This window comes from Sciurus vulgaris (genome assembly GCF_902686455.1).
Source record: "Sciurus vulgaris genome assembly, chromosome: 12".
NCBI lineage: Eukaryota > Metazoa > Chordata > Mammalia > Rodentia > Sciuridae > Sciurus > Sciurus vulgaris.
This window is the reverse complement of record NC_136473.1, coordinates 24,848,196-24,872,024: the sequence shown is the minus strand read 5'-3', so window position 1 is coordinate 24,872,024 and position 23,829 is coordinate 24,848,196. Positions and strand designations below refer to the sequence as shown.

General features: G+C 42.9%; 2 protein-coding genes across 18 annotated transcripts in view; one reads left to right on the top strand and one right to left on the bottom strand.

Moving 5' to 3' along the window:
- Window positions 1-1,765: 1,765 nt before the first annotated feature.
- On the bottom strand, window positions 1,766-12,979 carry SKIDA1 (SKI/DACH domain containing 1). Of its 5 annotated transcripts, none has more exons than XM_079106323.1 (4): window positions 12,435-12,979; window positions 10,586-10,764; window positions 8,277-8,369; window positions 1,766-6,509 (listed from the first exon to the last, which is right to left on the bottom strand). In XM_079106323.1, the coding sequence occupies exon 4, from the start codon at window positions 4,671-4,673 to the stop codon at window positions 1,947-1,949; it is 2,727 nt and encodes a 908-aa protein (XP_078962449.1). In that variant the 5' UTR covers window positions 4,674-6,509; window positions 8,277-8,369; window positions 10,586-10,764; window positions 12,435-12,979; the 3' UTR covers window positions 1,766-1,946. The 5 variants fall into 5 exon arrangements, with proteins under 5 accessions (XP_078962449.1, XP_078962451.1, XP_078962448.1 ...); XM_079106325.1 differs by lacking the exon at window positions 12,435-12,979 and having other exon boundaries at window positions 1,766-4,786; window positions 5,688-6,509; window positions 10,586-11,830; XM_079106322.1 differs by lacking the exon at window positions 12,435-12,979 and having other exon boundaries at window positions 10,586-11,830.
- An 8,015-nt stretch (window positions 12,980-20,994) lies between these two features.
- The window catches only part of MLLT10 (MLLT10 histone lysine methyltransferase DOT1L cofactor), a 175,290-nt gene continuing 172,455 nt past the window's right edge, over window positions 20,995-23,829 (top strand). For 11 of the 13 annotated variants that reach the window (XR_013758102.1, XR_013758103.1, XM_079106304.1 and 8 more), the window contains exons 1-2: window positions 21,274-21,350; window positions 21,483-21,642. Coding sequence is in view for 11 of the 13 variants with exons in the window: in XM_079106304.1 (XP_078962430.1) it covers window positions 21,483-21,642 (160 nt within the window). In the remaining 2 variants the exon portion in view is untranslated. Of the gene's footprint in view, window positions 21,226-21,251; window positions 21,351-21,482; window positions 21,643-23,829 lie in introns of those variants that run through there. The other 2 variants (XM_079106308.1, XM_079106307.1) reach the window with 2 other exon arrangements.

Below are 23,829 nucleotides of genomic sequence, written 5' to 3'. Positions count from 1 at the left end.
CATATGTTTACTCCATCCAAATGTATTTGGATGCAGGTATCCTCAGCTTCTGTCCTTTACAAGAGGAAAACCACAGAGCATATACAGCAATTAGGGCTGAGACCATCCAGATTTATCTGAAACATTTATAGACAAAAGGAAAATTTCAAAGGGAGTAGGAATTAAAAGATTAAGGGGGGGGTAGACTAAATTTCCATGAGAAATTGTGACTTAAATTCACACAGTAAACATTTCATTGGTGTTTTGTTTTGCTTTGTGATTTATGATCTATAGATGCAACTTCTTAGATTCAAGATAGCAAGGATACGAGATACATAATTTGTCAGACTGAGATGGACCAAAAATTATTAGATTCTACTTTCAATGAAATAACAACTGATCTCTGCTTTACTTTCTTAAATCTGAAACTTTTAGTACTTGACTTGTAACATTTGTAAAATTTTCGTGTTATTTAGAAAAAAATTCACCAATGTTAGGCACAGAACCTGACCTGCCTCATCACAAAGTATTACAACAAAACACTTCACCCAATAAATGCATTTCTTTTAGGCAAAAACATTACAAGTGAAAATGTCAACAAAACCATTCATTCCTGTTAACCATTCTTGAATCTGGAATAAGTAGAAATGTATGGAACCAGGAATTTTAAACAGTGTTTTTAATTGAAAATAAAGCTAAAGCATGCTTTTCAACAGTGCAAATTTCCATAATTTTGATTTACTGCTTCCATCATCACAACACAGTACACCAGCATGGCCCTTACCAAGGGCTAAACCCTAGTCATTTGCATGTTGAACTACTTTGATTTTAAGTGCAAATATAGATAGTCACCTCTGATTGTCACTTGCAGTAGAAACTCTCCTGCTGTATACACAGGATGGTCTGAAAACAGAAGTTTAGAGATGCAGAAAAAACTATAAGGTAATAAAATCCAAGTGCCTGAGTTCTAGTACCAAAAAGCCCTGAAATAACTGTTAATTTTCATTTGGGGTATTACGACTCTGACCCCTCTTTCTTTTTCTTGGTTGTATTTACTACTTTGCCACTATGAAGAGTTAGACCATAAAATATCCTGCTCTTAAGAGAAGTATTTTAATTGTTCTGAAAGTTTGAAGAGTCATGTTCAGACCACAAGATAAGCAGGACAAGAGTAAGTCATCTTACTGAAAACATTTGGATGAGAACACAAAAAGGACTTTTCCAATTGCAAGGAGTGGCTGTAAAAGTAAAAATCACATCCTTTAGCACCACCCCCCCAAAAAATTTTTTCCCCATATTTTACTTATTGTACATGAGGCAGCTTTTTATCAGCAATCAGGACTCACACCCCAATCTTTACACTTAAAAAATTTTTTTAAAAGTTAAGTGCAACTATTCTTGGAGAGGGAATGAGGGGAGTAAAAAGAAAAAGATACCCCACAAAGGAGAGCTCCAGACAATTACATTTTGGGCTCACAGAAACTTCTTGCTACCTCACTGTGTAACCATGTAACCTAACAAACTTTCACTGAATTAACAGTTACACTTTCAGATCTGAAATCTAGTGCATAAACTTAATGGCTCATTGTAATATTTATTATTCAACCTTTTGACATTTATTTGTAGCAGTTGAATTGAGGTACCGGTGCATTATTAGTATTGAAACAGTAAAGTGTTCCAGCTCTACCATAATAACTGAGTTTTACTTGAGTCTTTAGCCTGAAGTAGTCTGTGGTATGTAAACCAACCCTTCTCCCACCCCCCCCCCACCCTACTAAAAAAAAAAAAAAAAAAAAAAAAAAAAACCCGCAATGGAAAAAAAGTAATCCGATTTCTGTCTTCAAAATGCGATAAACCAGGACTCCAAAGGGGATGTAACACCATTAATGGACTTGTACAAACCATCCTGTGCAGTTTACAACAAAAGGAAGGTAATATGGTTCAAGAAAATATCTTCCAAAACATTTTTATGAATTAAATTTCCTGAATTTGTGACTAGGTGGAAGAGGTATTGCAGAACCGCCCAGCTGCCATTTCCATATAGGATGGGCCTTGTGAGGAGGTTGGGAATCCTTAGTGGTGTTTAAAGAATACGCTGGCCACAAGTCCCCATCCTTCCCAATAATGAGTGATGGTGGACAAGGAAAATTTGCCATGAAATTAAACGGCCTTTTCACTGCTGATGCTACATTGCTGGCTACCTTTTTGCGTCTGTTTATAACTGTAAAGTCATCCAGTGTTCCTTCATGTGTCTCAGTTTTACCTGTAGGACGAGGGCTTCTAGCTGATTTCAAATTTGGTTTGACTGGAGGTGTCTGAAGGACAGGTCGTTTTCCCAGTACTAGTGTTCGGTAATTTTTTCTCACCCTGGCACCAAATTTATATTCCCCATCCTCAGGTTTTGGAGAACCTAAAGTGCATGAAAGGCCCTGACTCTGAGCCAGTGGATTTAAGGAAGGAGTTTCTTTTTCAGGGCATGCAAAACCTTCCTTGGCTGTGGTTAACAAGGCGTCCTCCTCTTTATTTTCAGTCACACTGTAAAACTCACCCTTTGTATCATTGCACTCGCACTTTAGCTTATTTGTAATAAGATCAGGTTCATATTCTTCATTAGCACTACTGTCTTCTACTTTGATTTTAATATTGTGCAGAAATGACAATGTCTTGTCGCCTGTGTCAGTGCACAGATTCTCCACTTTAGTTGCTGCTACTGCTGCTGCATCCACTTTAGGATCAGTTTGTGAAGAGGGCAAATCCGTAGCAAATTCAGGACAATGAAGGATTTTGGAATCTTTTTCTGAATTTGCTGCTGCTCCTGAAGAATCATTATTTAAGAACCTAGCAGCTATTGTGTTGTTATCTGCACAGTGTGTAGTAGGAGTAGCTTGTAGGCATTTCCTAGCCTCTCGGAGTATTCTTTGTTGTGGAAATGCATTGTTTGTCTTTGGGCTAGGTGAAGAGGCCCCCTCTGCCAGGCAGTTAATTGTCAGGTCAGTTCTCTTTACAGTACTGGAAATTTCAGAGTGTGGGAATGTAATCTCAGATACCCTATCGTTCCTTATCTCTGGGAAACAACTCCCCAGGCTGGCCGGGCAGTACACCGGAGACGCTTTGGGGGCCCAACTCTGCAGATTCCACTCCTCTGGCGACTCCGCTTTGACACTACTCTTGAGGTCGGGAAGTCTGCCGGCATCCTCGAAAGCAGCGGGTTTGGTTGCAGCGGCGGCGGAGGCCAGATGGTACAAGAAGTTGGCCTGCGCCTGCACACTGGGAGGCTTGCAGAAACTGGTGCGCCTGAAACGGATGCTCTGCACTGACACTTGGCTGGAGCCGGAGCTGGAGTCTGACTCCGTGGACGAGTCCTCCTCCTCGGAGCTGACTTCACTGGAATCCGAGGCCCCACTGCCCCCCTCTTCCTCCTCCTCCTCCTCCTCCTCCTCTCCTTCCTCCTCCTCTTCCTCCGAGGACACAGAGTTGCTGGAACTGGACAAACTGGAGCCAAAATCCGAGTCGTTGGCTGCATGGTCCGAGTAGGAACTGGACTCGGAGTCGCTGCTACAGCTCTCGGGAAAGCTGCCTAGATGGGGCTGCGGCCGGTGGTGGTGAGGGGGGTGGTGATTCGGCTGCGTCTGCTGGGCCCGGTGGTGGTGGTGGTGGTGGTGGTGATGGTGGTGGTGGTGGTGGTGATGGGGAGGCGGGCAGAAGCTGTTGACCAGATGAAACCTCTCCAGGCAAGTGGCCCCAGCAGCCGCCGCCGCCGCCGCTGCGGCTGCAGCCGCCGCCGCGGCCGCCGCCTTGGCTTTGTAGGATCTGGGCAGCAGCAGCAGGCGCCGGGCGCCAGCGTGGGGCGCGAGCAGGCAGTCCTTAGAGCCCCCGCGTTTGCGCTTGCACCGGTAGGTCAGGTTCACCGGGCCTCCGGCGCCCGCCGCCGCCTTGGGCTGGGGCCCAGGAGCCGACGCCTGGTAGTAGGCGGCGGCGGCGGCTGCGGCGGCGGCGGCTGCGGCGGCGGCGGCGGCAGCAGCGGCCGGATGCTTGCTGCACAGAAGGCTCCGAAAATAAGCAGGGTCCGAGTGAAAGGCGACGTAGTTTCCCTGGAGCGGGGCAGTTTCATAGTTTAGAGGGGGTTTGCAAGGCGAGCGTACGATTTCCGGGTAGTGCGAGCCCGGGTATTTGCTAAAAATCTGAGGTAGATGGGCGGCGGGGCGCGCAGCGGCGGCGCCGGGGCGCTGGGACTGCGCGCTGATTGGCAGGGGCCGCGCGGCTCCGCTTAGGCCCCGCCAAAGTTGGTGCTTGTCCTTCCAAAACCCCGGGCGGGGGCTGGCGGCGGCGGCGCGCTCTGGCGGCGGCGCCTTTGTGACCAGGGCCCGGCCGGCCCTCCTGCGCTTGGTCTTGAGGACACGCTCGGTTTTGCAGGAGGTGTAGAGAGCTTCCACGTCTTCCCGGGAGATGAGCGTGCATTTGGCGGCGTGGAAGGCGATGCTGTTGATTGCCTTGAGTTTCCGCAACTCTTCCAGATCGCAGTGGTGCTTTTTCACTTTCAGATGATCCATGCGCTTGTGCACGGTCGTCCTCGGGATGTTTTTCAGCAGATCTGTGAAGACTTGGGAGAGGGCAAACATTTGCTTTCCTTTAATGATGAGGTAGCCGAGCCTCACGCCATCCACCTCTTCAAAACCTGACTTCAGGTCTCCCATCTCGGGCACTAAATGATCCCCACCATTTGCAGTAAATATATACGTGACGCATACATACACATGTATGTATGTTAATCCTCCGCCAGATGCTGCGTGTGTCTCAAGGCATCCTGCTAATAAAATAACAAAGACTGTTATTCCCGGCGAAGGGAGTGCCAAACTCTAGGCGAAATTATTGGGGGGAAAAACCCCATGAAATTACACTGACTTGATTCTTGCTTTTTTTTTTTTTTTTTTCGTTTTTTTTTTAAAAAGAGGGAAAAAACCATCCGGTTCCTGATCTGCCAGTGTGTTGCTCTGAGTCCTCGATGCAGATCAGTACCTGGGCCCCTCTATTCCTTCTCCATTGGAGCACTATGATAATGGAATGTGAAGGGAGAAAGAGAAAAGAAATGCAGCTGCTATTCCCGCCGCTGCTTTAGCTACAAATAAAATGACAGAGTGAAGTGAGCTCGTCCGGAGACACCTTCATCAATTAATTCCCCTAAAGCCAACGCTGATTGGACACTCCTGACAGGTGATGCAATAAAAATTGATATTCCACCCCTTCCCCCCAAAATCTCCTACTAATTAGCATACCCTTATACTGCCACCTCCCCTCCCAAAGTAAATAATACAGTCGGTATATAAATCTTTCCATTAAACTATCGGAGCTCAGAAACAGCCTGACTCACAGACTTCATCAGAAGCAGTGTGTGTAGGCTTTAAAAAAAAAAAAAAAAAAAAAAAAAAAAAAAAAAAAAAAAAAACACGTATATTCCCCTTTAAAGAAATATTGCCTATTTTTGCTTTATTTGCATTTTACCGATACAGCTATTACCGTTTCAGAGAAAAGCATTTTTAAAACATTATCCAGTCCAAATAGATATACCCCACCCCCTTTTCCTTTGGAAAATGGAGCTTAAGCGAAAATGTGCAGAATAGCCTGGTATTTCCCTTATGGGAGTGGGGAAGGAGACCGGCTGCGAGCTCCAAAGTTAAACCGCGCGGTGAACCCCCCCAACACAGACTTACGTTTGGAATTTCTCTCGATTTTCCTTTTTTTTTTTCCCCCCTGAAATGCCTTTTTATAACCAGAAACAAAGTTATTTGACCAAGGAAACAGTTCAAGGCTCCAGCTCCGAAACACTGTAACAATTCAACTGGATTTCGGTTTTCTGCTGGGGGGTGGGGTGGGGAGGAGGTAGTTTCACGTCAGACCCATAACAAAGCATAGATAAGCCAGAAATGTGTACACTTTTCACAATTAACCAGGCTGGATTGTAGGCGGGATGTCCAAGAGTCCCCAACACAGCCTTTGCCAGGGTCCTGTTCACGACAGATCAGAATTCCAGGGAGTAGATTGCTTCCTTCTGCAGCAAAGAAAATGTAAAACGCCCAAGGTGCTTCCAGAGGTTTTACGTAACAACAATGAAAAGAAAGTGCTGATGTAAGTTGCAGGCTATTTCATTGGTCTGTGATGCTTTTGGTTGGTAGTTTAGGTGAATCTTCCACAACTCCCATTTTTTCCATGAAAGCCAAGCATCTGCTTCAACAAAATCACTTTGGATGAATACCAATATGGTTTAACCTCTTCTTAGTCAAATTAAGGCATAGTTTGCTGTCGTTTTCAAGGATGTCCAAAATTATTGCCAAACGAGAGCAAGGTTCTTTCCACTTTTATTACCAGAATCCCAAGGCGGTTTGTTGGCTCCTTTGCAAAATTCGGCAAAATCTTCTTAACTGTTCGGTGTTTGCAACTACAGCATAAATGCAACCCAGGCATTTATATGTTTCCTTCTTCCTCCAAAAATAGACACATCCGTGTGGTTAAAGAATAAACGGATATTTCTGAGCCTGCAAGAAAAAAATTGCACAATAATTTCTTTCTTCACATTCAAAAGTTCCAACTTCCCTGCTCTAGTCTGGCTAACAGGAGCAGGTATGGCAAACAAACAAACAAACACTAACACCAAAACCAAATCAGGAATCAGACACAAAAAGGTAGTTTGCTTGACAAGATGAAGTCTCAGCCATAGTTCCCCACCCCCACCCTCATCTTCCTTGTAATTTCCCAGGAATTTTGAAGAGAATTGGGAATTTCAAGAAGTACATCCGGAAATTAAGGAAGTCTATTTAAGAGAGTCTCTAACTCAGGAGGTTGGGATTTGAAAAGTCAGTCCTGGACTACTGTTGCACTCAGCACAGATGTAATCGCCGCTCTTCAACTTAATCAATGTGTGTACAAACCGCGATGTCTAGTTCTTGCCTTTGAAATCTAAGGCTAGCATTTCCATCCAAGAAATCAGAGCTACAGCAAATTACATTTTTGTCCCTTGAATGAGGGAAGGATCATTGAATGGATCTCGTGATATTTCAGGCTTTAAACGTAACCGAGAGGCAGCAATGAACAATGCCTCGTCACAGCTAATACCATCCACCGAGTTGGCTTTCTTTTGCATCTGGATCTATCACACCGCGTTTTTCTCTTTCACTTTCACAGGAGGCAAAATGCACAAGGTTTAAACAGAAAGCGAAGTTTCCAGGAAAAGCAGATGCTGGTGTTTGTTTTTTAAAACAGAATGACCAGAGTCTATTGCCAGCGACAATAATGTCGTTTTAAAATTCCTCCTGATGCACTTATATACTGCCAGCCCTCTCCCTCCCCCCCCCACCCCCGCCCATTCCCCCCTCCCCCAGCTTTGAGATTTAGACCAGAGTCAAACAGCTAAGAAATAGTAAACTCAAAAGGGTCTTTGAGAAGATATTACAAAAGATTGCTAGAGAGTCATTTTTTTATGGGGAGGGCAGGTAGTTTTAGTTGTTCTTGATTCTTGTTTAGGTTTACACACACACATGCGCGTGCACACACACACACACAAACACACTTCTATTCCTCCTGCACATAGTAACATAATTTAGTAATCATTTCAAATTTACCTTCTCCTTTCCCTTCCTCTCTTTCCATCTTTAAATTACTGGCAATATATGTGGCTTTCAAAACTAGTAGAATATTAAATATTTTCTTAAACTGTAGGTATTAATCTGTTGGGACAATTAGAGAAAAATAAAGACCAAGCAATTTGGGATATGCATCTATATATACTATTTATGCAGAGTCTCTGTATGTGCACTCAGACACCTTTACACTTATACATTTTTAATACTCCTATTACACATCTTTTTTCTTGTCTAATACATTCTTTTGTTCCCTTAACTTCCCATCATTTGTGTGTGTGTGTGTGTGTGTGTGTGAAGGCTCTAGCACTGGTGCTCCTGCATGTGTGTACACACACACATGCGCGCGCGCGCGCGCACACACACACACGGAATGTGACAGACAGCTTTCTTGTGGCCATCAGCACACGTTGCATATCCGGGGTCTTCTCCAGGCACATTGGGGGTCGATCCCGATAAAAAGATCTAGCAGAGGCCCCTGAGCGCTCACACATGAAAGGCAGGGGACTTTAAGATGGATTTGCATGCACACCGGGGATTTCGATCAATAGCTACCAACATTTATGGCTTAGATTATTAATGCGAAAGCTGGCCAAAAGAATGGGGATGAAAAATTAAAGGTGTCTGTTATCAATTATGCTTAAAGTTATGCAATAATTTACTTACTTTGCCTGGATGTGCAGATCCAGATGTATAAAGTACTATTCTTCAAAAGCCAGGGGGTTTCTTTGATAGATTTGTTGACCATGTCAGCTGCCTCTACAATCAAAGATGAACCCAATTCAGATGATGGACTGTATTCAAATTCTTTTTAAAGAAAGAATATATCAACTTCTATGTTTCTATAATGTATGTGCATATGTGGATGAATATGCCCAAATTAACATTTATGTATACATCCATCTCTGTAAGTCCAGGGAATTATTGTGAATTTAGGCATATATGTGATATGCATTGAGTTTGTTAATTAAATGTGATCCTTTGCTCAGTAAGGAATGCATAATCTACATGCTATTATAAAAAGTATTTTAGTTTTGAAAACAAAGCTGCTTACTCAAGGAAAACCCTCTGTAACAATACAGATTGAAATATATTCTTAATGTCCACTTACTTCTGCATTTATTGTAAAAAATCAGCACTTTCAGTTTTTAAGTGATGGACTATGAAGATCTGAACATATTTGTCTTTACTTATACCATATGAATGTACTAAATTTACCTTCAGATGCTCTATTTTGATTTATTTTCCCTGTATTTTATGTTTAAATACCATAGCAATTCAGTCTGACCTCTTTCCTCTGGAGCGAAGTAATGCACACGGCATTTACAGTCTTTTAAATGGTTAGCTGGGAAATGCAATAGCAATTTGCAGGAGTAGTTTACTAATGGGGAAAGTTCTTTTGAAAACCTGAAGGAAAACCTAAGAGTACTTTTTGCATTTCTGCACTACAACTGTCATATAATTAAAGTATTGAAGAGCATTAAAATAATCCTTTTCCTTCCAAGCTCTCTCACCCATACATACATAATTTAAATGAGGATCACACACACCCCCACCCCACCACCTAACTCTTCACCATATACATTTTGTTTTAGTGATTGCTGGACACATTTTGTTCAAAGTGAATTCAGACAGAAAAGAGTAAGGAACATCTCAAAGGCCTCAACAATGTAAGTATACTGACTAAAAGAAAAAAAAATCCCTTATACTAATAACTAAAAGTATGTATATTATTTATAATATGAAGTCTAAAATAGCAATAAAGTCTCATATGGTGAATTAGTGGAGGATATAGGACAATAAAATCTCAACAGTTTCTTAGTTATACTTGTGTAATATCACACCTCTGCTTTTGGGGGAAGAAAATGGGAATGGAGAAAGATGAAATGGCTAAAATGAAGAATAACTTAAATTATAACAATATATTTTCCTTAATTTTTTTTTTTTTTTTTTTTTTTTGGTCTCATTCAAACATATGAGGGGCAAGTCTTCCAAAGGGGCCATCCTTCTGTTCTTAGGCATTTGAAAATCCTGTCTTGAACAGAAGTTTGGGACGCAGAGTTGTGCCATGTTGTCCACTGACCCATAATCAAAATGCAGTGACCTTCTACCCTTTTTTTGCCCCCTGACCCATCCTGAATTCAATGCAGCCTTTATAAATTTGCAAATCCTTGGAGGTAAAGGGGTTTTGTGAGGCTTTGTTCTGAAAAAGCCCAAAGAGTGTGCTTTCTAAGGGAGACAAAGGTAAAGCAGGAAACCCTAGTGGATGAGATTTTTACACAGGTGAGCAATAGGCAACTCTTCAGATAACACATATTGCAAGTTAAAAAGCAGTTATAAACAGGAGATGAGGAGGTTATTGCATCACATTAGAGTGTGGTACAAATTACTTTTCATGATGTAAGAAATGGTTAGGCCACAATCTTCCTACTCTTCTCATCTCAAGGACTGTGGGGGACCCTAGTGACCAAGGAAGGAATGGGGGGAGGCAGTAGAGACAGAGAGGAGGGAGGGAGGAAGGGAAGGAAAGAAAGGAGTGAGACCTGATATGAATCTGCAGGCACATTCCCTTCTCTTTCCTGCTATCAGCCAGTTTAAAGGACATCATAATTATGATGGTGATAAAACAATGCCTGCTTATGTGTGCTGAATAAATAAAGAATGTTTACAGCTCAAGAATCTTTTAATTCCAATTAAATACTCTCAAAGAAAAGCCACTATTCCTACTGCAACTGCCTTTCCCCCCAATTATCTTGTTTTGTTGTAGTATTTTCCTATGAGGCACTAGGACCTTTCACAATTGGTCCTGAATGTAGGGGGAAAAATCAGAGAAAGTAGAGTTCAACCTTTATATATTAAATAATACGCAAATCTCAAGAACAACCATTTGTTTGGGTTGCCCAAGTTTGTGTTTATTTTACACGAAGGCCACATGTGTAGAGACTGAAGTGATGACACTAAGTGTTGAGGCCTACCTATGGGCTGCTGGAGCCATGCTGAGCTCCTGAGCACCCAGGAGGGGAGAGAAGAAAGACAAGACAGGAGCTGCCTGACCGTCCCTGGAAAGGGAATCCTCTGGTTCTGTTTCCCTGGCTTCAGCCCAAATCCTTCTAGGAGCCCTGGAGCCAATCACTGTCTTCCATTGCTGCAGCTACTGGGAACACACAAAAAAGCGGGAGATCAAAACATCACAAGTTCGAATTTATGGATATACAAGTATCATTTCATATTCATGACATCAGCAAATCACATCATAATCAGATTTAAACTAGGTTTGGGCAGCAATGCCTGGCAGGCAGGACACCAAACACTAACTACTAACTAGAAAAATTTCTTATCTCCTTTGGAATTATAGCGAAAATTAAGTCTTTTAACATTGAAAAGATTACTTTTCACTTCAAAGACTAATTTTTACACTCATAAATTTCAAGTAAACCTCTCTTTTTAAGTTATTTCACATTTTAATTCAAACTTCTATTTCCTTTCTTTCTCAGTTGTGGTAGCGTTTTGTTTTTAAAGACACATGGCACAACAAACGTTATGGAAAATGTGCTCATTCTGCTAAATGCCTACATAAACCTGCCTTTTACTCCATGTATCTAATGCATAGCTCAGTATAAAATTTAAAAAAAAAAAAAAACAACTCCTCGAAGAAATATTTCTTGGCAAATACTATTCGGTAATGTGGTGCAAAAATCAATGGTAAAAAATTTCGGGGTATTTGTAAGTTTTCTGGAGAGTTGCAGGCCCCTTTCCTTTTGAAAGTTTAGAGCTCCAATACCCTCAATTCTACTGGCAGAATTAGGATGGACTTAGAGGGTCCTAAACGTGACCGATTCACTAAGGCGGGGGGCTACAGCTTGCAGCAACGTGCTCGGCAACTTAATCCTACGCTAAAAGAGGGCAGAGAGCGAAAAAGAATGGAATACAAACTGTCCCGACATTCGTAGTTACTTTCAAGGTGGATTGTGTATTTTAAGGCTGATGGGAGCATCTGGTTTTTGGAGCAAAAAGAAGAGAAGGTAAGTGTTTGTCCTTGTATGCACCAGTTCTGGAGAAACAATGAAAGAACAAAGGGAACCACTTCCCCATCTGAACATTTTCTGTATCTCCCTCCCTTTCTTGCCAAAAAGCTCGTGAGGGGATTCGCTGTACTCTACTTAAGTAGTAGTTGTTGCTAGGCTTGTTGAACTAAGAATAAAAGTTGAGAGGCAGTGTAAATATAGACTAAATAATAATAATAATAATAAAGACTTGCTGTGGCGAACCTCCACAGGGCCAGTCTCAGGAACTTGCAGCAGAAGTTGCTAAATGCATGAAGGCAAAGCCCAAGAAACAGCCTATGCATCTAGATTTCGAACTCAGTCATTTAAATAGCCTTTATTGCTGTTTAAAGGGGTTTCTGTGTGCAAAATGTATAGGTATTGTCGGTGGGAACGAAGCGGTGTATAATTTAGGTCCAGAAATAGCTCTATTGGCATCAGGAAAAGAGTACTTTAAAGGGAAAGAGGATTCAACTATTGACGCTACTGTTTGCTAATCGAAGAAATGGCAGCGGTGGCTGAGAAAAGAGAGGGATTCGTATTTCAATGTATTTGCTTTGGGGTACCCTGGCTATCGGCAAGCTTGCCTTTGTGGGTCTGCGTGGCTGAAAAAGTGACCGAGTGCCCTCGGCATTATATAAATGGATAGGCGTGTGTGTGTGTGTGTGGGGGGGGGTGGGATTCCCCAAAGCCGTAGAACACGTGAAACATGATTTTTTACTGCCCCCCAAGCGTCGACCAAGCCCCGTCGGTCCACCCCACCTCAAAATCCGTATATTACCTGCCCTGTTACAGTGACACATGTTTATGTTTATAGTCCTGGTTTGTAGTAGTGTCAAGAGCCGCAGCAAGAGGAGGGGGAGGAGAAATGAGAGGGAGGAGTAAATGCAACCACCCCCACTTGTTGTTAAAGCAAATTTACTGCGTTATTGCAAGCTCTGTACGGGGGGCTGGGATGAGAGTTGAGAGGAAGGGTAGAGTTGAGATGTGTGTTGGTGGTGGAGGGGGTGGGGAGGGGTTAGGAGATCCGCGATGGAGCTCTTTCCTCCAGCAGACCGGGAAAAGCAGCTTGGTCAAAAGGGGAGCATGCTGGCGCGGTCGAAAACAAAAAGGTTCCTCCTGCTCGCTGCGTTCACGTGGGGGGTTCTGCACGAGGGGCTCCAGGGCCCTGACCTCTGACCCCGGCTCCTCCGCGCTCTCCCGGTGCCGCGCGGCCACTTTTTACCCAGGATGCCTCGCGCGGGCCGCGCTCGTGCCGAGCTCGAGTCCTTCCTAATCCTCCATTCCCGGGTTCCTCCCCTCCCCCCAGTCGCCAGCCTCGCGGGAGGATTCTCCGGCAGGGAACCCCCGCCCCACCCCCACCCCCGGGCCCAGCGGAGCCGACCGCGGCCAGGCCGGGCGGGGCGGGGAGTGGAGAGCCGGGCCTCCCCTGCCGGGCCTGCGGGGGCGGAGGGGACTGCGCGGAGGCAGAGGGGGACGGGCCGCCGTGCGCTCCGAGGCCTGGACCTGTTGACTGCTATTGGTCCGCCCAGTCCCGCGCCCCTGCGGGCCGCAGCCCCAACCCTTCCACGGAGTCGTGGGGAGGAAATAGGGATGGCTGTTCTCCCCGCCTCCCTCCAACTTTCTTTTTTTTCTTGGATGGGGGTGTGTGAGATGAGACAGCCAAGTAAAGTCCACCGCTGCCCCGTCCTTTCTTGGAAAGTATCGTCATGCGCGAGCCCCCAGCCTCCCAGCCCCCGCTATTTAAAACTCCTACCCTCTGCGGACCCGCTCCCCTGCCCGGAGCCGGCGGGCCCTAGCGCCCCCGCGCGCCGGGCCCCCCTGGCCCGGCGGCCCTCCCCAGCGAATTGTGTTGCTTTTCTGCCCTGGAAGCTCCCTCGTTCACCTTCCACTTTTTTCCCGTCCCAGGAGGCGTAAGATAAAACCTCTGATTTGCTGCGTGCTGCCGGACACATCCTCTGCCCTCTCGTCAGAAGGCAGGCGGCGGAGAGTTTAACAGTATTTAAAGGAGGAAATAAAAGAGAAGGGATAGTTCTTTTGCAGGTTTTAGACAACATAACGTGGCCTTTATTTTTGATGCGAGAGTTGTATTTAAGGTTTAAGGCTTTCTTGGATTTTGCTGTATTTCTTTCTAAATTTGCGATTTCCTGAGGAATCTTTTCCGGAGGAAAATAGCCAAATCAACATGACTGGAAGTGAGATTTCTCAACCACTTCTGAAAATCGAGGGGGAAATTGTAAAAATACGTTCAAAAAATAGCGGAAGAAGGCCGCAGCGAGGGCTGGAGCCGCCGAAAAAAGCGCATTGGGGTCGCAGTTGGGAGAGGAGGGGCCGGGCGCGAGGGGAAGCGGCCGAGGGGGGTGGCCGCGAGGCGAGCACCAGGCCAGACCGCGGGCCGCGGGCCGGCGGCCGGCAGCGGAATGGAGACGCCGCAAGCCCGGCGAGCGGGAAAACCCGGACGGGAGGGTCTGTAAGAGGGGGGCGGGCGCGCGGCCGGCGTGGCCGGCGTGGCCGGCGTGGCGGAGGAAGCGGGACCCGGCTCTAGGCGCCCGTCCGCCCCCATTGTTCGGCCCTCGCGCAGCAGCGCGGCCAGCTCGTCCTTCCCGTGGGAGGGGTCCTGCGGCTCGACCCGACCCCCACCCTGCGCCTCCCCGAACTCCAAAAGACTAAGGGCCGGGCGGGGGCCGCAAGTTTTACGATCGGACTCGACCAGCCAGAGGTTCCCAACTGAAGACCTCTTAGAAAGGCCTACTACGTGCCGCTAAATTGAGGGAAGCTGGGCAAGCCTGCCAAGTCACGTTAGAAGGGAAAGCAGCTCGATGTGTCTGTCAAGTGTGACAGATAAGCGACAAATGTGGACGATTTTTTTTCAGGATCTAGAAAGTTAGAGCTGGTCCATATAAATATTTGAAAGCTCTTTAAACGTATGGATTGCAAAATGAGTGTCAGGGTTCAAGGAGTTCGGAAAGCACGTTTCGCTATCCCTATTTGTGATTACTCAGCTCTTTGTTGTACCCAAGAGCCCAATTTTAAAAGGGAGAGCTGAGCTAGTCCTAACCAAAAAGGTCTTGATTTCTTAACGTGAAATACATTTTCAAAATAACATTGAATTCTCAAAAGGGAAAAGCGTCAATGTGCCTTAAATCACCTTATGGAAAGAAAGAATTGCAACCCAGTCTATGAAACTCTGCTTGTTTTCCTTTGTCAGGCATGTGGGGAAAAATATTTCTGGCAAACGTCACAGTTTTTAAAAATGAAGATTTCCAACAAGTGCGCTCGAGTCTTGCAGACAAGACCAAAGTCATCGTGCGTGAAAGCTCCTGAAGAAATAATTTCAGTTCTCTGGCCCAAACCATGCTAGGATAAGAGAGTAATTTTGACTTAGATTTATAATAGACGTTGCGGAAATTCCTTCTAAAATACTCATTATGAGCTTGTTTTATGCAACGGTGTTTCCCAAGGTGGATTTTTAAAAACCAATTAGAATTGATCTCTAATGGAATATTATATTTACATGTCATCATGAAAGCATCATTTGACAAGTTTTGAATTAGAAGAAAGAAGTTAATAGATGATGTTCATAAATAACAAGTTAGAAAAGACCCCTTAAGAGTCAGTTAAAGGTAGTGACGGTTGTGATTTTACCTTTGAAATGTTATAGAAGTTGTTTGCATTTTAATACTTTCATTTTGGGGGTTATATTTTTAAACTTGCATTTCCTCATGGAAATCATTTAGTTCTTTTGAGGTTCAGACATAAATTCTTATGTAAGAAGTCATTTGAAAGTAGCTAAGGAAAGGTTCAAACAGAGAAAAAAAAATTGGGGTTGAAAATTAAGTATTTCTTGTTCTTTCAGTTCCACACTCATTTCCCCATAGTTCCTCCCAACCTCTTATATTCAATTTACATTTTTGTATAAGCCTTTGAATATTTAGAATAGCTTTACAAGTTTACCACCCCCACCCCCATCCCCCTTTTAGTTGATAGAAGGTGTACCTTTTTTCATCTTTTTATTTTCAGGTATTTGTTCCATTTAAAGTTAAAAAAAAAAAGTTACAAGACAGGGTACACTTGTGAGAAAAACAATAAATGGGCAGGAAAAAGGGCATGATGGGGGTAGGATGGAGGGACATGTAGCATTCCTGGTCAGTCTTCGTGATACCCTTCTTTAATATCCTGTCATATTTTGCATTTAAGCTTACACGAAAAATCATTGCTTTTTAAATTGGGCTAGAGTGACACCATATAGAAATTACCTACATTCTGGCTCTCAATCGCCACTGTAAAGTAAGACTGACAAAAAGTGATTGGAGGCTTGTGTGTTGAATTCGCCAGAAATGCTAAGCTTCATAAGATTCACCCTATGGGGCTGTGTTGGTAGTTGGCACTAGTACTGTACAATTTCAAAAGGTAAATATACATTGTAGATTTTTAAAAATCTAAGATGTATTAGACAAATAGTTTGTTAATTGAAGGAATAAAAAATGAATTTGTCAAACTCATTCTTTCTGGGACACAATGCACTTAATTAACATATTCTTGGACTTGTTTCTGAATTTGGTAAGCAGTGGCCCCTTTCAAAGAGGAAAACATTTAAATCTTAAAAAGTGACTTCCTATGGTCCAAATACTATTTAGCAATTCGGTTTAATTTCTTCTTCCTCTCTTTTTTCATTTCTGGATGTTTCATTTATTTTAAGATTCTCCTCCATTTCAAAAACTGATTTTCCTCTTTCCAAGTCCAGAATGGTAATCTTATTGTATTCTATAAACAGATACCTAAATATGTCACTTTAATTACACTTTAATTATAACAGGGATGCAAATCTTCAGTGTCAAGAAAAAGTGGACCATGGACCTTATAGTCCTACTATTACTTTATATTGACCATATCCTAAAAAGTCAAAGTGTAACATAGTTAAATATTATTGCATCACAGAAAAAAAAAAAAAAAAAAAAAAAAAACGGTTCAAGTATTAAATGTTTGGGGTTTATGTAACACCTAGAAGAGCTAAAGGCATTTTCAAGATATTGTTTTTTACTGGTAATTACGTGGTATTGTACCCTCAAAATGTAAATACAACTAATTAATATCAATTTTATAGCAAAAGGAATAGCTAGCTCCCAAGCCAAAAACAAGATTAACTAAACCAGAGCTTTTAAAGTAAATATTATACCTTGATTCTTAAAAAATATTTTAAATAAAAATTACCTAATTAAACTGCAAAAAATAAGTGTATCTAACAATAATATTAAATACAATTGATTCTAAGAATCTATTTTGTAATACAGTAGTGACTTTTATATATGAAAAGGTGGTTAGCATTTTAAGTCTAGTCAGATGTAGACAATTCTAAAATATCTGGTAAATAAAATAAAAACTCTTCAGGTATATTAATTCCAATTGTTGAAAATCTTTAAAGAAGCCAATGTAACTGAAAATTTCTGTTGATCATTATTTAGAAATTTTAGTTCAATTGTACATGTAAAATAAAGTCTTGCTTTATTCTGCCCTGAAGGATAAAGCCCAGGCTACAATTAGCTTTTAAACACCAATATTGTACATTAAACAAATGTTATTGTGGACCTACTACGTACAAGATACTTGTTAGGCACTATTACAAGTTAAAAAAAAAAATCACCTAGTAAGACTAATATGCTTCATTAAATGGAATCTTTCGAAAGCCATTAATAGAATCTCAACTGAAAACATAATTGAAATGAATGCCCTTTAATGAAATCTCAAATATTTGATACTTAAAGGTATCTTGTGTAGGTTCGCATCTGTAAAGAAACAAAACTCATGGTAAGGGAATTAACAGAATTAGTTTCAGAAATATTTCAATATTTTAATCAAGGTAGAATAAATATATATTGCTTATGATAAAGTTTTCACATAAAAGGTAAAAACTCTTGGGTACCAAATGAGCAAAACACAATTTCACTCAAATTTTATAAAATTTTATATTAAACAGGCCATATCTGAAAGTCTGTACAGATAATAAGAAATTGACTTTTTGAGTTTTCCAACTAATTTATTTCAAAACAAGATTATAGTTTCCAACAAGGTTTAGTAATACATTAATTCTATTTTTTAAAAAAAATTAGCATCAGAACCACTATAGAATTTTAAACACTTTGTGAAGTCAAGCATCTGAGCTAAGAAAAGCATATATAGTCTTAGCATTGCAGAAATACATCTCAGTTCCTGTACCTTATAGACATGTGAGTCTTTAACAATGAGTCTAATAGACAAAATATGCACAAACAAAAGGCAAATAAAACTTCAATTTGAAAAGGAGATAAATATGAACAATGTTAACCTATGAACAAATGTAGTTTTAAATATTTCTTTCACAGTTTTTACTTAGGTAAATGATTATGGAAAAGCAAATTCAAAAATTTGGTGCCTACGTTAGGGACTAAAGAAAATTATAAGAAGATATATTACCCACAGAGTGAAAATACATTTTCCCATTATAGTAGGGTTAGAGGTTACATCATAAAATACTTTGGTTGAGTTTTTTGTGGTTTGCCTCAGATGATCAGTTTAGAGAAATAGATGAGCCAGTACTCTTAGTGGCTGTTATGTGGAGAATAATAATAGATACAATAGGCTTTTGTTTAATTCTGCAGGTACTGGATATACTTGGATATTTTGGGAATTAGATTTAAAGGGTAACATTATTTTAAGATCGAAATTGTCCTTTTCTATGAAGATTTTCTATAAATCTCATGGTAATTTATTACTTTTTCTGAACTATGTATTTGTAAAAGTTTACTTGAACTTTAATAATTCTGACAATTTAATTGCAAGTCATATATTTTGAGATATGAGAATTAGTATATTCAGCCAACTGTCACATATATATATATATGAATGTATATATGTATCTTGTAGAGGACAAATACAACTTTCTCATTTCTATATTCCCTGTATTCAAAACTGTTCCTGGCACACGGTAAATGTTCAATAAATATTTACTGAATTAATAAATAATTCACTGTATATTTGAACTGTTTCATTCTGTCATTCTTCCTTTTCACTTACTATTTTATAGAAATATACCAAGTATTGTACTTCAGATATATAACATAAAAGTTCAATGCTTAGTATGTGAGTTAAAATGAAAATGGTCTATTTATACCCATTATGTTTTTATCATTTTCAAAACTCAACATGTTAAATTCAGTTTTATATAATTTGAATTATATTTTGTCAACATTTATGCATTTATACTTCTTTAGCAAGGTTACTCTTTGAGATACTGATATTTATATACAGGCCTGCTATCAAACATTGTATTTCCCCTATTTTTAAAAATTTCAAAAACTCTAATGAATGACAAATTTTGTTTTGTTTTTCCATTTCGATTTGTATAAAAGTGTTTAACCTACATTTCTTTTATTAAGTGTTACAGAATAAGGTGAGGTACTCATCCTTCTTTACATACAAATTAATTCCATCACAAGAATTAAACTCTAATGCATTAAAAATAAAATGAATGTATTTTTAAAATAATTTAGTGCAATAAGGCTTGATTGCAGTGTTTGGAAAGGGAAACTTCACATTGATTTTAACTCAAAATTACTTTGCATTGGAGTCAGAGCAGGAATTGAATATTGAACTGGTATCCTTTGTATAAGGGTAAAGATAAAATATAGTGTAAAGATACATAAACCAGTATACTTTTATTTGAAGGACATTTTAGTTTTATAAATTTAAATACTTTTTGAGAACATAATTATCACAGGCCCAGAAATTCATTGTTTCCATATTGCCCCTAAAACCTTACAGTTTATATATATATATATAGTACATATATATGTAATCCTGTAGTCACCTTTTCTAAATGCATTAATAAATTAAATATTCGCGTGTCTTTTTCTACACCCTCATCCCTGTCTCTTTAGTGTACATTTCTCCCTATGGTAAGCTTTGGTAGATTTCTAGTACTGTAGATATTTCACTTGTTTTTAAAACATTTGAATATATTTGCAAATACACGCTTGCATTAAATTGTATCTCATTTTAAAAAAGAGATTCCCAGCAATTAATTTGAAATAGAAAAAATAGCTCAGTTACCATCTTTTCTTTCTTTTTTATGAGAACATTTGGCATGCTTTTAAAGCTTAAATCATTATATTATTTTCTGGTGACTGACTAAGAGAACCTAGCTTCCTCCATCCTTTAGCATTGTCTAAGTGCATTTTCCAGATCATCACATTATATTGCTAATTCCTGAGAAACCATTTTGTACCTACAAGTTATTAACCACGAATTTGCCTTGTAACTGTTTGTCATCTAAACAATCTATCTGTAATTCCTATTTCATGCTAAACTTTTATAATAGACTTTTTTTGCTTAAAATCAAAAGTGAGTTTACATGGATCCAAAAGGAAAAAGGTGACAGAAAGATTTTACAGCTTAAAAATTGCTCAGAATCTAGCTAATTAATCTATGTAGATAGGCCTAATCCATTTTGTTTGGGAGAAGGGAGCTCCTATCTTTCTGCCACTTAAATGACCTCACATTTCCAAGAGTAAATTTGGAGAAGAGTCTGATCAATCAAAACCGAACTCTACTGTCTTACGGTGTTAATTATCTTTTGGTGACAGACTAGGAGAACTTGGGTTCCTTCATCGAGTATTGTGTATTTTCCAGATCACATTATAGTGCTAATTCCTGATAACCATTTATATTCCTATACTGCAAACTCCAGTAGTCTTGGGGTTCCCTCTAGGAGTATAACCCTAACACATGCATTTGACCTGTGATGCTCTTTCATTTGTCACTGGGGCCAATGTGCTGTGTAAATGGGCGGCATATCTGGTAACACTTCCACTGGGTGAACTTTGGGAAGAATCCAGGATGTGAATTTAATGGGTGGAGGGGCTGCGGCAGTACTAAGCGCGGCCAACTGCAGGAAGCCATGCTTCATTACACCCTTCATGGAAGCTGGCATACTCTCCCAACCATTGTTACCACCGGCCAGTTCTCGAGGAAAAGGCCGTCAGGTAGGTTCCCAGCGCAGGGAAATGCCCCCGGGAGTTCCCTGGAGCTACTCTAACAAAACCCCCTCCCGGCCCTCAGCATCCGCCTCCCCTCCGCATCTCCTCCCTCCAGTGCCTCTTCCCGACGCGCGTACGCAGCCCGCGAGACCGATGCTGCAGAGGGCGGCCCCAACGTCCCCGCCCCCGCGTGCGCGGCCCCGCGCCCTCCCGTTGACTCGTTCCGGCCTCGGCGCGCCGCCGGCTCCACGCGCCCGGACCCCAGGCACACCTCGGCGGCCGCAAGCTGCGTGGGGGAGGGGAACGGGCCCGAGAGAGAGAGGCCGGTCCGGGCGGCCGGACGCGGCGGCGCGCACGCAGGCCTCGCCTCTCCCGGCCGCCTCCCTCACGCCGGCCGCAGGGCGGGCGCGCACGCCGAGTGACGCTTGGAGGAGGAAGCGCAGCCCTCTTCCCCTCCCTCGCTGCCCCAGGCCCAGCGGGAGCCCCCCCAGTGCGCCTGTGCGGAGGCCTACTTGATTATGTGTGCCCTCTTCGGGCGCCAGCGTTAGCGGCCGGGTGGAGGTGGGGAGGGAAGACGCCGAGGAGGAGGAGGCGGAGGAGGCGGTGGAGGGGAGGTGGGGGGAGTCAGCAAGGACATGGCTCCTGACTCCTGTGCGGAACGTGAGTGACTGAGCGGCAAAGCCCGAGTGAGCGAGCGGCCGAGCGGTGGGCGGGCGGGCGGGGGAGCCGGGGAGAGAGCGGGGTGCGGAGGGCAGTGCGGGGGGAAGCACTCATTGGCTTGCTTGTGTTTTTTAATGGTCCCCCCAACTCCCTCTTAGATGGTCTCTAGCGACCGGCCCGTGTCACTGGAGGACGAGGTCTCCCATAGTATGAAGGAGATGATTGGAGGCTGTTGCGTTTGCTCAGACGAGAGAGGCTGGGCCGAGAACCCGCTGGTTTATTGCGACGGGCACGGCTGCAGCGTCGCGGTGCATCAAGGTAAACACCCAACCGCCCGCCGGGCCGAACCGGCCTTTTCCCAACCGTCAGCGCTTCCCCCACCTTGGCAGCAACTGCCAGACCGCCCGCCCCTCCCCCGCCCCGCCCCGCCTCCGCCCCCGCCCCCGCCCCCGCCCCCGCCCCGTGCCGCGGCTGCGGGAGTGCCTAGCAGGGTCCGCGGCGGGGCGCAGGGGGTGTGGGCTGTGCATGTGGGAGAAAGTGCGTGTGGCCCAGACTGTCATGTGATTCTGCTCTCACTCTCTCAAGTGTCATTTGGACACTGCCTGTGCCGGGGTCGGGGTCTGCAGATTCTCCGGGCGGTGAGGGTGCAGGACTGGGGCCCGAGCACCGGGTGGGGTGGGCGGGAACGTGTGCCCCTAGGTGGGGTGGCTCTGGGTGTGGGTTTGGGAGTGCGGAGGCCCCTCCCCCCCCCACCGCCTGCTTCTGTCTGCCGCAGTGTGTCTGGAGACTTCCTGTGGCATGGAGACCGGCTCTGGAAGGCGGCTGGCTGCCCTGGGCTGGGTGGGGGAGGTAGGGGGTGGCTTTGCCTCTTTGGATGGGGGAGCGAAGGTGGTCTCACCGTACCCCAAGCTTTTTGGCAGAGATCTTGCAGATGACACCGCCTGGTTGCTTCCTGGGGGGGGAAGAGAGCGCAAGGCCAGTGATGGCCCTGCGGGAGTGTCTGGGGCTGAGCTGCAGTGGGCTAGTTGGTGGAGAGGCTAGTTAGTGGCTGCGTTAGGCCACTCCTCAACCTGTGTAACTGAAGAGGAGGTGATGGTGCTGACTTGGGGACCGTCTTAGTTTATTTCTGGCTATTTCCATTTAGATATATAAAAAACCAGTAAGATTTTTCTGGTCTTTTGAAGTTTCTGACTTCCTATTCTTAGTGGTAAGGAATTGAGGCTAAGATAATCTGATTTTTTGGTGGCTGTTTATTCACCATCTCACTCCCCCTTCCCCTTTATGAAACTGACTTTGAGTGCTGCAGATGTTGTTTAGTAGTATATTGGTGAGGACATTACCAAAGGGGAGAGAGGAAAATATCAACTTAAGGTGCCAAAATGCATTATTTGAAGACTGGATTATCATGGTTGGGAAGGGAGATTTAGATGCAGTGGTAATGGGTTTGAGATAGTGAATTAACCTAAGAATGTGGTTATTGCCAGTTCTTTTAAAGAAGGGCAGCATTGCTTATTGCTTACTCCTTCCCCCCACCTTTTTTTTTTTTAAAAGAGTGAAAATTGCGTGTCAAAACTAGAAACTAGATGAGGTTTTAGGATTGATATATTTCTGTTATACAGGGTTCACTGGCATTGTGGGGATGTTATGAATTGGATGATAAGTTATCAAATTATTTTAATATAGAGATGTTCATTTAAATCTAAAAGTTTTCTTTCTAGAACTACTTCCAAGTAAAACTATGCATTTCAGACACTGATACTGTGTTTCTTGGCTGATAAGACCTTCTTACAATGACATGTTGAAAAGGCTTAGAAATTTAGCTTTTGGTGGGTGGTGTATGCCTGTAATCCTAAGGGTTTGGGAAGCTGAGGCAGGAAGATCACACGTTCAAGGACAACCTCAGCAACTTAGAAAGACTGTCTCAAAATAAAAAATAAAATAGCTGAGTGCAGTGGCACACACCTGTAATCCCAGCAGCTGGGGAGGCTGAGGCAGGAGAATTGCCAGTTCAAAGCCAGTCTCAGCAACTTGATCACACTCTGTCTCTAGGTAAAAAAATACATAAAAAGGTCTGGGGATGAGGCTTAGCAGTGAAATGTCCCTGGGTTCAATCCTTGGTACCCAAAATAATAAATAAATAGGTAGGTAGCTGAACGGACAGGGGAAGTAGTTCAGAGGTAGAGTACCCCTGGGATCAGTCCCAGAAAAAAGTTCTGCTGATTTTACATTCTTTTATTGCTTCCCAGTGTTTAAGACATTTTCAAGTTTCTGCTGAGCAAACTCAAGAATGTCAACTTGAACATGTTTTAGATTTCCAGAAAGTTTTCAGTTTAGAGCTAACTAAAATTGATATTTAAAACTAACTTTTAACCAGTGATGCTGTGAATTAGACATGTAATATGTGCTTGAAATACTTGTCAGTGTTCACATTATGAAATATTTAGAAAGAAGCCTGTAATTTTTCTTTTTCAGTAACAGCTTTATTGAGATATAATTTACATGCTA

What these genes read in the sequence shown, in the direction of transcription:
- SKIDA1 (XM_079106323.1), bottom strand. Translation starts at nt 4,673, where the DNA reads ATGGGAGACCTGAAGTCAGGTTTTGAAGAGGTGGATGGCGTGAGGCTC.